This window comes from Diadema antillarum, unplaced genomic scaffold (genome assembly GCF_040938485.1).
Source record: "Diadema antillarum isolate AM-2024a unplaced genomic scaffold, OU_Dant_1.0 seq00001558_RagTag, whole genome shotgun sequence".
Lineage (NCBI taxonomy): Eukaryota > Metazoa > Echinodermata > Echinoidea > Diadematoida > Diadematidae > Diadema > Diadema antillarum.
In genome coordinates, this window is record NW_027272284.1 from 1253589 (window position 1) to 1269555 (window position 15967).

At 38.5% G+C, this 15967-nt stretch overlaps 1 protein-coding gene across 1 annotated transcript in view; it reads left to right on the plus strand.

Annotated features, from left to right (window-relative positions):
* Nucleotides 1-4499, plus strand: part of LOC139710715 (TPR repeat-containing protein DDB_G0287407-like) — a 72105-nt gene extending 67606 nt beyond the window's left edge. Inside the window, exon 16 of the mRNA XM_071622634.1 lies at nt 4281-4499. Coding sequence (XP_071478735.1) covers nt 4281-4453 — 173 coding nt within the window. The 3' untranslated portion in view covers nt 4454-4499. The remainder of the gene's footprint in view (nt 1-4280) is intronic.
* The last annotated feature ends 11468 nt before the right edge of the window (nt 4500-15967 follow it).

Here is a 15967-nt window from a genome sequence, read left to right on the forward strand (position 1 = left end):
CGCATGATCAAGCAGTACGCTGTACCGGTATGTGTTGGCTTATGCGCTGCGTGCAGTGGGTTGGTATACAAATGATGCACAGGATAGAGTGCGTTAGTGAAATACCTGAGAGTGAGCTACGCCTCCACTAACGCCACGAAATAATCCTGTGCATAATTTGTTTTATAAAATGGGTCGAAAATTCGAAAACTAACAGCATTTGTCAGCGTTTTTCACGTACCTTTGTGGGTCAAGACGTCCGAGGATGTTCGTCCCAAACATTTACGCACGTCGCACTCGGAAATCCCGCACATGTAAGTACTGTACGTATAAGCGTATACCATGCCACATGATTGTTGTGCACAAGAAAGGCCGGCTGGCAGCCCGAACGAGAAGTTGTTTACAGGTTTGACAGCGCGTATGGTAGCGCGCGACGCACTTGTAACAACTGATTAAGTGCGCACTGCTAGTGTAAACATTGTGACGTCAGTGACTTTACGCATTTTTGCAAGGCCGTGCATGATAGTAAAAATTAATGCACGCACACGTGACTCATTTCAGCGCTTCCAATTGGCTACATTCTTGAACCCATTTTATAATGCATGCTAATGCAAGGCCGGCCGCCGGCGGGGACTACAGTGTACGAGTATAACAGGCCTGGCCACGGGCTGGCTCAGGCGGTACAGCCGCCTACTGTATTAGTATCCGTGGTCGGCGCGGCGCTATAGGTAAGGTACACGTACGCGCACGCTAGCGTTGTGCAAATTATGCCCCGCGCCGGAAGTGCCCTTGCTACCAAGTGCACTAAATCTTGACGAAAAAGCCACATCCGGGTACTTTTTACGTCATTGGCGATAGCGAGAATTGCTCCAGGTGAATGACCCTTTTGCTGCAAAATGCTTGACCTCTTCTAAAAATAACTCATAAGGTATCAGAGTGCTCGAACGCTCCAAAGCTAGCACAGTACGGTGTTTTACAATACGCTTTAGTTCAGTTTGCGTTGGTTCGCTTAGGAGGGCTCGAACGCACCCTTTATTCGCAGTCAGACTTGCAAAAGATCGAGAAGATTAAGTTCGCCATCTTTAAGATCTCTCAGTTTAGCCAGTGTGACCGCAAACTTCCTGCAAAACTACTCACAAAACTTCTCGCGAAGCCTCCCACTCCAACTAGGGGTATCTATCACCCCCGCCAAACTTCTTGATTTGTTTCGGGCGATGTCTCCCAAGTGGAAGGCCATTGTCGTGTACACATGTGCATTGTTACGTCACTATCACTAGCCATGGGACGGCACACTCTTTCTTCTTTCTTGTGCGCGTGTACCAATGACCCAAACTTCTTGATCCAAGTTTGACTGCCAGTATGACCGCACGACAAAAGATCTCGAAGACTTCATGATCTTAAACTTCTCGATCTTTTGCCAGTCTGACCGCGCCTTTTGAGAAGGGTAATCATTTTAGACAACCTTCATGGAAGACCCAGTGGCATTAGGATACCACGGGGCAGAAAGGCTACCCATACTTGGGTATCGTCAGCTGAGAAACAGAGGGTGCTAGGTAATATCGCATTCTGAGATTTGAGTGTAGATAAAAACAAAACAATCAATATTCGTGAATTAAAGGGCTACTCAATCAAAAGTTGGAAGATTTATAAGTATTGTTCCAAATATCAGGTAAAATAGTGCCCATGTGGTTCTGATTTTGTACATTTTACTGAATATGAAATTAATTGTGTCCCCCGAACAGAGTTCGGAGGATACTATAGATTTGGCCTCGTTGCGCCGCGTCCGCCGCAGAGATTTTCTTGTGAGCGCTCTACTGGCTGCAGTTCTTCTTCGGTCATCTTCAAATTTGGCATGAATATATTATGGGAATTAGACGAAGAAGCCTATTGTTTTTGGTGATGGCATCCTCACTTGTTCCTTCTTTATACATGAAAAGGTAAATTTAACAGGTTCTGCTTGTGTGTGCGAAGCTGGCCTTGTTTCTCGACCAATTTTTTTTTTTTTTTCAAATTTGGTATGTAAATATATCATAGTAAAATCTATACACCTATACCTATTGATAATTCCGCCCTCACTGTTCCACCTTTTACAGAGTCAAAGGTCACCCTGATCATGTCAAAATATGCAGAAGTTCTTATTTAGGCAATAACTTGATTGTTACTCAATGGATTTTATTCAGACTTGCTAAGGAGATGTATGGGTGGTCATTCTACATGAAGGACACAACAGTTTGTGGTGACGGCGCCCTCAGTGTTCCGACTTGGATGCCAATGGACATTTCTTTTGTGTGCTCTATCAGCCACATTTCTTATCAGATTTTCTTCAAATTTGGCAAAAGATGCATTATAATGAAATGAAGATGCCTATATTGTTTTTGGTGGTGGCGCCCTCGCTTGTTCCGTCTTTATACATGAAAAGGTAAATTTAACAGGGTCTGCTTGTGTGTGCGACGCTGGCCTTGTTTCTCGACCATTTTTTTTTTCAAATTTGGTATGTAAATGCATCATAGTCAAATCTATACACCTACACTATTGATTATGCTGCCCTCACTGTTCCACCTTTTACAGGGTCAAAGGTCACCCTGATTATGTCAAAATTTGCAAAAATGCATGCTTATTTAGGCAATAACTTAATTGTTACTGGATTTTACTCAGACTTGCTAAAGAGGTGAATGGGTGGTCATTCCTACATGAAGGATACAACAGTTTGTGGTGACGGCGGCGCCCTCAGTGTTCCGACTTGGAGGCCATGCCACATTTCTTGTACATGCTCTGTAAGCGACATTTTATTCAAACTTGCTATGGAGGTTTATGAGGAGTTATTCTAGGTAACAAAAGTTTTCATTGCCAGTGCTCACATTGTTCAAACTTTTATAGAATGATGTCATATTCCTTTTATGTGCGATATATATTAGCCTCATTTATCGTCGGATTTTATTTCATCCTGCGACAGTTGCCATATTATACAACATTCTGGCCTAAACAGTATATTCAGATAGGGTATGGGAGACGGGTTCATGGGATACATGTGATCGATTGCGAGTGCTCTAGTTAAAGGCACATGGACCTGGTGGTTTAGTCGGATGCGTATGCGGGCGCAACTTTCCTACAGAGACCTATGCTATCGACTCCTCTTTAGCTCTTATGCTTTCACCCATTTCCATGAGTCTGAAGAAGTCCAATCCACTGTAGTCAGTGGTCCAGTCACAGTTCAGCTCATGATTTGTTTGGAGGGCATGACAGCTTTAGCAAACTTCTTTTGTAACGTCATACTAAGAAGCACCTAAAGCACGCACCCTGGCATTACAACTAGCCTGTGTGATGCGCAGAGAAGACAACGAAGGCAATGTTATCTAGCTACACTTACGCGCTTTACCCTTGATGACAGCTCAACTTCGGCAAACTTTGTAGCAATGCTGACGGTGATCGGCAGTATCGTCCAATAGCGACCCGCACCCACCAGGTCTGTGTGCCTTTAAGATTGACACCATGATGTGCAGGAGATCAAGGTCTACAACACACACACACACACACACACACACACACACACACACACACACAAACTGCAAGACAGCCCTCCTGGTTCTGGCAGCCAACAATACATTCGAGACTGCATGATATACCCCACAAATCGTACACAGCTTTACCACTGATCTCCCGGTAAAGTTTACACTCAGCTGCAGAGTCTTGACTGGAGTCAACCGTTACCATTGAGTATATGCTTCAGTATGTATTCGCTAACAGGTGCTTTTTGTGGTTTTAGAATGTGCCCCAGTTAGCAATGAATTAAAGGGACTGTACAGTACTGGTTGAGGTGGGGAATCATGTTTTAAACATTCCTAAGTGAGATAATGAGAACCCTTTTTATGAAATATGAAAGAGCATGTAATATTTTAAGAAGGATTCAACGTTTATTTGATGAAAAATTTCAAATGGCTGAGGTATTCATAAAAAAGTAATAAAAGGCGACAGGCCACGCCTTTTATTAGGATCTCTTTGTTTCACCTTGTTTTGGGATATCTCGGCCATTTCAAAACCGATTTTCATCATATAAACTCTTAACACCCCTTAGAATTGCATGCTCTTGCCATCTCATCTCGCAAAACGTTAAAAGCTGAATCCTCACCTCAACCAGAACGGTACACACCCTTTAATCCAGTCACCCATGAATTCACACGCCGCCGGGTCTTAAATGTTATAGTGAATGTCAAAGACAATAATATTCATAATTCAAGGCATTATGGTTTCTGTAAATCACTTCATTACCAATCTCACCCCCCTTTTTTTTTTCCCTTTTGCAGCATATCGATGCCAGCAACATCCGTTGAAAGGACCTCGGATGCCTCACGTGAAAACATGTATGCTGTGTAATACTATGATCATGATGACCTGGCAAGAGCATCCAGTGTACTTGTGTGGATTTTGCCACACTGGAGGTGTTCCTTTCTGCTGCTACCTCAACACAGACTCTTAAGCTCTTTCTGTGCCATGGACTTTGAACAGTGTGGACACTGTCATGGGGGGGGGGGGGGGGGGTGGGGGTTTCAGCGCACACCTAGTTTTAACCCTTCAACACCCAGCGATTTCTTCCGGTAGCAACATCAGCTCAGTGAATTCTGAGGATGAAGTAACCGGTAATAGCATACTCAGGGTGGAATCATAGAGCAAATTGCACAGGTTGATATGGGGCTGATGTTAGCATGGCAAAGTAGCCCGTACAATGTATATATTTTCACACATGTTCAACCTACACTCATGCATCCTTTTTTCCGTGGTATTCATTCATTCCCAGTCAAATCCTATAAGGACAGCAATCTAAACTGTTATTTCTGTGAATAATGTGTAGCAAAAAAAGCTGCTGAAAACTGCTTATCAAATAGTGGCGTGCCAATGGAGTAAAATAGAGTCAAAAGGGGCCTGAGCTTTTGATCCTAGCAGAATCTTCATCCGAGACAAAATTGTCATTTTGCCTCTGACAAAGATTCTGCTAGGATCGAAAGCTCAGGCCCCTTTTGACTCCATTCTGTGAATAATAACAAATTATTTGCATAACTTCTTTGCACACTTATGCATATTTTTTTTTCAGTGGTAATCATTCATTTCCATTCAAATCCTATAAGGACAGCAATCTAAACTGTTTTAGATTTCTGTGGATAATGACAAATTATTTGTATAACTTGGACACAACAAAAATAGAAAGAAACAGACATACACACATATACTCAAATAAACACACACACACACACACACACACACACATATTGTACATAAACACAAGAACACCTGTTGATGGTTTAGTGACTTTTCTTCAGAGGTGCAGGTATCGAGTGTTTAGGTTCTGAAGGCTTAACCCTATTTTGACTGGGCTATTTGAGAATAAGTTTTTACTGGGGGTCAATTTGACCCCCTCCTTAAGATCTAGGCCGCCGATCGCGCGATCGCCGCAAAATTTTGCCTGCCCATAGAGCCGGATGTCAACTACAAGATTATATGGTCATACAATAGAAAAATTTGATTTTATATTTTTTTATAAATTGATTATGCAAATTTACGCATGAAATCATATTTTCACCTATAACTCCATTGAAAAGATTAAAGGATTGCTAAATTTTTGTGTCAGAGTTCCTCAAGACACATCAAACAATTTTCTTGTAAAAAAATAGCACAATCAAAATAGTTTCTTTTGTTCTTTTAGTGTTTTGTTAATATCTTATGTATTTCATTGTTTTTCGACCGTTTGTTTTCTATTGTTTTTTTGCCAAAATTTGTTGCAGTCACTTTTTTAAGCTTATCTACATTAGAATTGATTAATATCAATGGTCAAAAGTTGAAATAATCTAATAATCAATTTAAAAACAACACACACAATTTGCATTGGATTTGCACAGGAAGTCGTGAATTTGAGCTGTTTTCGGGTTGACATGCATATGCAAAACATTGCGTAACTTCAGAACGGTGTACCCAGAAAATTTGGTCTCAAAATATGCGGGAGACTTCAATGAAAAAAGTCATGAAACGACGTGGCAAAATCTTTGCGCAATCGGAATCGTGGCGCCCCCCCCCCCCCCCCCAGTTAAGATAGGGTTAAACCTGTTTATGAGTGCTCAGGATGTGGCACGTTCTTAACCCTTTGACTCTTGGCAGTGTAAAGAGGTGACAAGACATAGCCAAGTTCCTTGCCAACACTCACATATATATACTTTTTTCCAATTTGTGAATCAACTCGTGTCAGTCTCAGATATAAATTATGAAATATTAATTTTGAGATACTCTTTTGTCAGTAGTAATGTGATTGTCATTATCACAGAGAGGTAGAGAATTTATTTTTTTATAATTATGTAGATTTAAATTCATATTTTGGGCATGCAGAAAAAATGTCTGGAGAAGAATATACGAATATCATGACAATGAAATCAGAGCAGCAGAGCAAGTGTCAAAGAGATGTGTAGAATTTGGATTTAATTATCATCATCTAGATTTCACTTTATGTTTTAGTATGCAAAACTGCTATCTGAAGAATGGCAGAAAGAAGAGAGAAATGAAGGAATGAACAGTAATACCCCCATCTCACTAGACGACACATCAAAGCGGCCCCTATCGCCCATGAATATTACCACTTTTACAGTATTACGTAACAGGAACCAACCATCAACAAAAGAAAGTGATGCACCAGACCAGGGAGGTGGGTAGGGAGAAAAGCGTATAAAATTCCTTTTTTTCCACTTACACTCAGTATGAATCTACGCTGTTTATTAAATTTGATTGTTTGTTATATATGCTGTGCCATTGCAAGTCAATGCAAGTAGATTAATTTGCAATCTTTTCAAATATATCTTCGTAAAATTGGCTCATTGTAGGATGGGATTTGTAGTTTGCTTGTAAGCGGGTCTCTTATGTTATATACACATTTTACCCTTTTAATTGAATGGTTAACTATAGTGCAATTTCATATCAGGTTCTAACTGGTGTGTTCTAGAATGCTAAGATGTAAGGGTAAAACCATATTCTGCATATCCATGTCGGTTTGACACTGACATCTGCCTGAAGAAATTCAATCCTGAAACCCATTTTACACCCTGATCGCTTGAGATTGTATCATGAGCCCGGTGTTAATGTATCACTGTTGCTCCGATGGTATCACTAATGTAGAGAGGTCTTGATAAGCGGACAAATATCGCAATACAATCGGTTCAATCGCAGAAGCAGCGCATCTCGTCGGCCTTGAAATGTGGCCATCATGTGGCTATCGCCTACAGCGCAGGTTGAGCGTATAGAGGAACTGAAGTGTATTCGCCTTGGAGGCCAAAAATGGAGACGGTTGGCGATGGCGCCACGCTTCTGTTAAATCGTCACGGATCGCAATGGTTGCCTTCCTAGTGAGATGGGGGCCTGAGACAGGATTCACGGTTCAATTTCCATGCCATCCAACATTGTCTGTATATCTCACCTACATGTACAATGTACCATCTTCTGTTGGTGTGCCATGTTGGACATCGCAATGTTGATCTATGTCAGCCTCTAAATGTTCTTTGTGTAGGATGTGTTGATCTTTGATATTATATGCAAGTGAGTAAGTGAGAAGTATAAAAGTAAAAAATGGTATCGTTGTTTAGTTACAAACTGAAATATGTCAAAATTAGATATTAAACTATGCATATACAATGCAAGATTACAGCTGTAATTCTTGCTATTAATAAATGCTGTCACATTCTAATTTTGACCAAGTGACTTAAAAAAGTTGATAAGATATTTGACATCACAGACTTGAAACAGACTTGAAACTACCATTATAGGCCTATATTTCTTTATATGCATTGCATACGTGATGTAATATTTTCACAATTATGACTGATAACTTGTGAACAGATTTATCATTTTTATGATTTGTTATTGCTGATTGCTATCATTATTATAGTCAGTTGGAGTAACAATAGCAGCAGCATAATTTCACGAGGAAGTTTCATATGTATGATTTATGATTGTATAATGTCATAGTATAGTGAGAAGATGTTCAAAATTTTGCCAATTCTGTAAGAATTTAGCTAAGCTCACAGACTTTTGTCACAGCATGCATCAAGCAATGCAAAGAAGTAGAGCATGTTATTACTTAAAAGTATATCTAATCATTTCATGAGTCAAAGAAAACTTCCACTTTCCAACTGTCTTAATAGAAGATGTTGTAATGGTAGCAAAATCTTAATTTGAATGAAGCAAAAAACAAAAACAAAAACAAAAAACAAACAAAACGTGGTTTTAGTCTCTTGCCAGCATAGACTAGGTCTAGCAGTTAGAACTGGAAAAATAACAACAACCATGTATATGTAATATCATGTTATTTGTGTAATCACCATGTATTGCTGTATAAGTCACAGAACTTGAGGCTATCATATTTTCATCATAGAGTATAGAGTGTATTTTTATGAGGAGACCAGTGGCCTTACATTACCTCATTCTGAATTTGAGAAACAGAATTTTCAAAATTTGACCAAAAATTTGACTGACATTTTTGAATGTTTTTTTTTTTTATGCCTCCACCACGAAGTGGTGCCAGAGGCATTATGTTTTCGGGTTGTCCATCCGTCCATCCGTCCATCCGTCCTTCCGTCCGTAATGAATTTTGTGGACTGGGTAACTAAAAAATCTTTTGAGGTATCCTAATGAAACTTGGCATGTATGTGCATTAGGGGGTGAAGTTGCGCCTATCAACTTTTGGGTGCACATGTTCAAGGTCAAAGGGCAAAAGGTCAAGGTCAAATACGTAAAATTTCACTATTTCCACCATATCTATGCAATGCCTGAAGATATTTTCTTAAAACTTAGTGTATACATGTATTACCCAATTAAGCTTCTCTTGTAAAAGTTTGGGGTCATGAGGTAAAAGGTAAAAGGTCAAAAGGTCAAGTAACAATATCAAAACTTACCTTTTTTTCCGTAACTTGGAAATTGTTCAAGGTATCTTCATGGAACATAGTATATATATATATATATATACTGACTGGCAGTGATTATCTAGAGAATCTATGGGGTCAAAGGTCAGGGGTCAAATGTCAAGGGCAACACTTCAACATTTTACTATTTCCCTCATATTCATGCAATGCCAGCAGGATTATTTTTTTTAAACACTTGGTGTAGGCCCTATGCATGTATAACCTAATATAGATTCTCTGGAAACTTTTTTTTTTCTTTTTTGCCTCAAAGGTCAAAAGGTCAAAGATCAAGGGAAAGTGCTGAACTAATTTTTTCCTCCATATCTCAGAAGTGGCTCAAGTTATCTTGAAACTTTCTACATATTTATGCTTATTCTGCCTGACAGTGATTATTCTATGAATTTTAGGGTCAAAGGCCAGATGAAAATGGTAACAATGTACATTTCAATACAGAAATTGCACTTTTTCTCCATACCTTGAAAATTACTCTATGCATAAACTTATGAATGGGCAAAGTCAAGTTAAAGTCCTTAAATCCCCAAATACATGCTCTCCTTTTCATCCAATTAAAGGTCAAGGAAGGTGAACATTCAACACATTTGTGACAAACTTGTCATTTTAATATTTTGTGAAAATGTAATCACACATTGTCCACATGTACTATAGACCTTTAAGGAGAATCATGCATTATGGCGGAGGCATACCAGTCGCCTTAGCGACATTTCTAGTTTTCATTTTAAATACAGTTAAGTCACTTTTCAAATGTCTTTCATTTAAAGCTGTATACATTGTACCTGCAACAGCTTCAGGAGTGTTGATCACATCTCAGTGAATTTGTGCCAATGAATATTTTTAGATATAGAATAAAGAATTCATTGGAACTGATGTGACCTGTACAATTGTATTGTTTGTCACATCACATTTTGTAATGCCATGTATTGGAGTATACTTGTGTTGGTTATGCCTATCTGATTCGTGTGTGTGTGTGTGTGTGTGTGTGTGTGTGTGTGTGTACACATGACGTGTGTATGGACAGTGTATCCCACAATTGAAGGAGAATGAACATTAATTTATATTGTGGATTGAGTGAATGCAGAAATCTTAATCGGTAGAACACATCACTGAAGTTTGAGGAAAATCAAACTATTTGTATAGTTGTATCCCAATTGCTGGATTAGAAGACTATGCACAATAGTTGCACACAAACGACACAACTGTATTTTACGACAGAACTGTATAAAGAAACTGAATGATTTTTTTTTCTATTTCATAAAAAGTATTGATTCGTTTGACTTTTACTGACATATGCTGAGGGCAATGTAACTATTCCCCTGCCTTCTGAAAGAGTATATTATAGGCCAAGTGCTTTTTCATCATGGTAGAAAAAATAATAGATATGTTGAATTCTCTTCATATTTCCTTACATATATTTTTTTTCCGTGTGTGACATCACAAATCGAAGTTAAAGAATGGGTCAAATTGAAGACTTCTTATCCAGTGATAGCTGTACCAAAAGTTAAAGAATTAGTCAATTTTGAATGGGTCAGATTTTCCTCAGTGTATGAGTATATCTGTATGTGTGTGTGATGTCCATGTGTTTGTGTGTCTACACGTGTGTATGCATTGATAACTATGACTATCATTTTGAAGTAATGTATTTTGAACAACAGCCCTTCCATTTGCGTTTCGATGAGAAGCTTATGTATTTGTTATGTTTATATTATTGTAATTTGTTAATGTGGAAACTTTGCATATACATTCAGCAAAATACAATGGGACTGTTTCAAGTCGGTATATAAAACAAGCAAAAACATGCATCAAATCTCACCATTTACAACATCGAAAAGCAATTTCAATTCTTACCGTGAAAGGGGGGACGACCCCCTCCCCCTTCGCTAGCTCCGCTTCCTCGGACTCGGTCACGTTTATGACATCAGTTTAAGAATCGATACAAAAAGTTTATTTAAATGATATAATTATTTATAGGTACATTGTTCAATAACAATTTACACCAAAATGCAATGGTACCTGAAACAAGTGGGACTGTTTCAAGTCGATAAAACACTCAAAAACCTGCATCCTATTGCACCATTTACAACATCAAAATGCAAAAAGTTCCACCGGGGGAGGGGGACACCTCGTCCCACACCCTCCCCCTCGCTCACTCCGCTCGCTCTTGTTTCGTCGCGTTCATGATATTCAATGTAACTATCATAACAGGAAGTTTATTTTGATGATAGTATTTTATAGCCAAATTGATCAATACTAATTGACATCAACGTATAATGCTACCTTAAACAAGTTGAACTAGCTGTTTCAAGTCGATAAAGCAAGCAAAAACATGCATCAAATTGCACCATTTACAACATCAAAATGCAAAAAGTTCTCACCGTGGTGCCTGTGTCACTGTGAGTGTGATGAATGAAGTGTAAGTAATCTGCATGTACCAGGGGCCATAATGATACTTACCATCAACATGGTCAAGCACAACGGAAAAAAAAATCTTTTAATATTGTGTATTAAAAACTTCCAATGCACGTTGTTGGCACAAAATATCTCATCCTTGCTCTGGGTATATCTCTGTTTGTTTGTTTTTGTTTGTTTGTCTGTTTGTTTGTTTATATCATTTGTTGCCCACCCCCCCCCCGAGATCCCGATCAATGTTGTAATGAATGTACTCATCCCCCCCCCCCCCCAAAAAAAAAGGCCTCATGTGAATAAATGATAGGTAGGAGTAAGTTAAGGATGTTATTGGTCTGAAGACTGGTTCTGTAGTTCATGTTGGGCTAGTGTTTACTTGAAGTTGACTGATTGTGTTGTAACAATGAGCACCCCCTCCCCCCATTTTTGTTTTTCTCTTTTGGGCAATTCCATAAATTCGGACGTACATTTTGGACACATTATTAAGCTGCATAGGCAAAAAGATTGAGAATTAGAAACTTTTCTCTGGCGATGATATGACAAGTGTTACGTAGAAAACAAGCAGCTATGAAAGAATTATGTCAACACCTTAGTGATCTTAAATTAAATGATTAAAAAATAGCATAATATGTTCGGACGTGCACAGAAAAAGCAAATTTTCTGACTTCATAAGTTCAGTCACAAAGTTCTGTGAAGTAAGCAATATTTTTCCAAAAAATTAACATTACATCAGGTAAAGGACATAATTATCATGAAATGATGTAGAAATGTAAAAAAGAATCAGCAATTTAAACTACTACCTTGGAAATTATTATGTTTGGTTTTTTGTTTCGGACGTATACTGTACGCAACCGGCGTTTCTGACGTCCACTATGTGCGCCCTTTACATTTATAACAAATGCAAAAAGAAATTTCTTGCATAACTATCATTCGTCCTAGGCCCTTTTCAGATGATAGCACTTCTCTATCATGTCAGCATGTATCAGTGTAAATGGATAAAACAGCTTCAGAACATGACATTAGGGTCTGTGCTTAAACAGCTGTCTTAAAACATATTCAGGCATGAAGTACGTACTTGTAAATTACAGCACCAGAATTCTAATATCAGACTTTGTGATTATAACATAGATTACAGCCTACTAAACTAAATCGCCAGAACGGGAGAAACACATTTGTGTGTTGTAAACAGTAGGCAACCAATTACTATATTGATAAGGTTGTAAGGTTGTATATAATACATATATAATTATATATATATATATTTTTTTTTTTTTTTCACAGAAGGATAAATCAAAGCACAAAATGATACAGTCAACGAAGTCCTGTACCGGATATGTGTGTTTATTCACAAACAGAAAGAAAAATATATAGAATTTGTGGGAAGTGCGAAGAATTAGTGGCCAATTACTGTTTGTGACATACTGAGATTTTTTTTTACATGTATACCGTATCATTTAGGTCGACTCCGTCCCCCCCCCCAAAAAACAACAACAACAACAACAACAACAACAACTTTCATTAGATTTTGGTGGTACCTGGCCATGGGAGTATGTGACACGATAATTATGTAGATGTGCTGCTTAGATTTTGGGAAAAATCTGCAAAGGGCAGTGGTTTTTTATCGTACACCTTTCTTTGCCATGGACTTTGAAGAGCGTCTATAATATTTTCTGTGGCAATCAACACTCAAGGCGCACAAAGGTTTTATTTTGAAAAGTGCGTTCTTGTGTTGTTTGTGTAGCGAAAGCGAGACACAGGTATCGGTAGGTACTATTCCACAATTTTCACCGTTGTCAGTGGGCAGTGGTTGCGCCGGCGTCAACAATTTGGTGTACTCTCAATAACTTGCCACGTCTTTCAGTTGTGACCACCAAACTCACACCAAAGGCACATAGCCTAAAAATGCAGGTCAAGTACGAATATGAGTGTGACAAGATGAAAAGTCAAGAAGTTAAAGGAAACCAAAACCAAAAGACATGGGTCTAGGGCAATTACCCCCTGGGCAATACCCCGGACCCTTTCCCTGGCCCAAATTTTAATCCCGATCCTGGATCTAATCCTAACCCTAACCCAATGTCCTAAACCTAAACCTAAACCTAACCCTGATCTTTACTCTAACCTTACCATTAACTAGTATTTAGCCGGGGAATAATTATGGATGGATATCGGATAATCGATGCAAAAGTTATGAATTTGTATAGTTTTATTATTGGAACCGCTGGATAAGGAGACTACTAGGGGTTATGGCGTCATGTGTGGACAAGAATATAAGGAAAATATAAAGGAATTTCCACAAAAATTCATGTTTTCATTAACATTACACATTCTATCAACTTGATACTGACGGGTACTGACATATTATGGGATTATTCTCCCTTTTTTTTTGAAGATAAATAGTCAAACAAATGCTCTTTCATGATGCTAGAAAAGTGAACTTTTTGTAGAATTCCCTTTATACGGTGTATTTTCTTTATATTGTTGTCCACACATGACATCATAATCTCTGATAGTCTCCTCATCCAGCGGTTCCAACACCAAAACTTTAAAATGAATTCATAACTTTTGATCGATTGTCCGATTTTCCTCAAACTTTCACTGATGTTCTTCTAATGTTGCTGCTTTCACTCAATCCACATTTCTTTTTTGGTTGTGGTTTTCTTGAATGAACTTAAAGTACTCACAGCATTGTGTTTTACTCTCAATAACTTTCCGCAGATGGTAAAGGTAGGACCACCAAACTCACACCACAGGTGCATCGCCTGAGAAATGTCATGCTGTAATATTATTTCTGTTACAGGGATGGAATTTTTGCCTGAAGTGACCTGTCACAGGTCAAGCCCATGTGCATAACCGAAACTTAGGCCTACATATCTATAACTTAGAATGCCATTTTTGGCCACAATTTTGACCAGAAACTTTTATATCAATATGATTCCATGCAATGGATAAAAACATGTTGAAAAATATGTTTATTCCTCCCCAATGGATATTTTTTTCACATGAAATAAAAAAAATCCTTGGAAATGAGAACCCTAAATAATTGTGTCGTCATGTAAGATTTTGTCATGCTATGTTTTGGAGCATACTTGTGTTGGTATGCATATGTATATGTGCATGCATGTGTGTGTGTGTGTGTGTGTGTGTGTGTGTGTGTGTGTGTGTGTGTTTGTGTGTGTGTGCAGGGCTGCCAACTCTCACTCATTGAGAGCGAGACTCACTCATTTTGGTCCTTTCTCACTCTAAAACTTTATTTCATTTGCATACATTTCTATTGATCTCACTCATTTTGACTCCTAAATTACAGCATTGGCCTATGGGAGTCTCACTCTCAACTAAGTTTCCAATGTTGGCAGCCCTGGTGTGTGTGTGTGTGTGTGTGTGTGTGTGTGTGTGTGTGTGTGTGTGTGTATGGTAGCGAGAGGGGATTATTCGTGATTAGTACCGGATCATCTACCGTAGATGTAAAGGTATAGCACTTAATTATCATGATTAGTTTGTTCATTTTCCATCTGAGAAGATGGCTGGATATCCCATATTCAGCTACGTTAAGCTGGTCGTCCATGGGGTCCAGTTGGATGTGAGGTGGGACTACTACACCGGGTTAAACCCCCTGCTCTTTGCGATGAATGAATGAAGCGTGATCTTTTACGTGCGTGAGTTGTTACTCTCTCATACACGGGACCTCCATTTTAGGTCCTATCCGAGGGACAGAGTGTTTTGCCTCTTGCTAGAGGGGACGGTATGCTTGTATACATACACACAACATTGCTCAGTCCAGACTCGGGTTCGAACCCCGGCCGCGTGATCGTGAGGCAGACACGCTACCGACTGAGCCAACTCACCGCCCCTTATTAACTGACAGACTTTGGATCCCAAATAACTCACAATAGCCTCAGAATACACACGCTTGTTTATTTCGTATTCAAAGTCAGTAAGTCGATAGTCGTGAGTCGTATTATAGTGTGCGGCGGGCTTAGTGCGACCAATCTTATTCTCTCTCTGACGGTACAGATTGTATGAACTTACACTTAAATTATTGTAGAGTTTGACTGATGATGCCTTGTTATTTATACACTCAGCAAAAAAAAGAAAAAGAAAGTAAACACTTTTTCGAGGTCATATTTTTCATAGAAGATTTTTATGAAAATCAACGTATTATATACCATATAAAAGGTAATTTAATTGGCTATCAAGCTCATAGGTTGATTAAAAAGAAAACTTTACGCATGGTAGAGCACATTCGTTTTTATCCTCAAAGGCACAAAATTAAAAATGGCAAAAATTGACATATGAATTATTCTCTTTCATTTGCAAATGCCCTTCACGATGAAATCGACAACAAAAACCAGTTTAACACAATAAGAGACATGAATGATATAGGAAAAATAAGTTTTTGTTCTCTTTATCTCTTCATAACCTCTAAGAAAAACAAAGTGGGAAACTAAAGGGGAAAAATAAGAATTTTCTCTCAAGTCAAAATTCAAATATCATAGAGAATAATAAGCATAAAGATGATTAAATGAACAGAATTTCTTTACTTATTTCTTTTAATCTAGTGATTTAAAATCCATGTGACAATTTCAAGAACCAAACATTATTTACAATTTCCTAATTTTGAAAAAACCCCTCAATTTTCTATC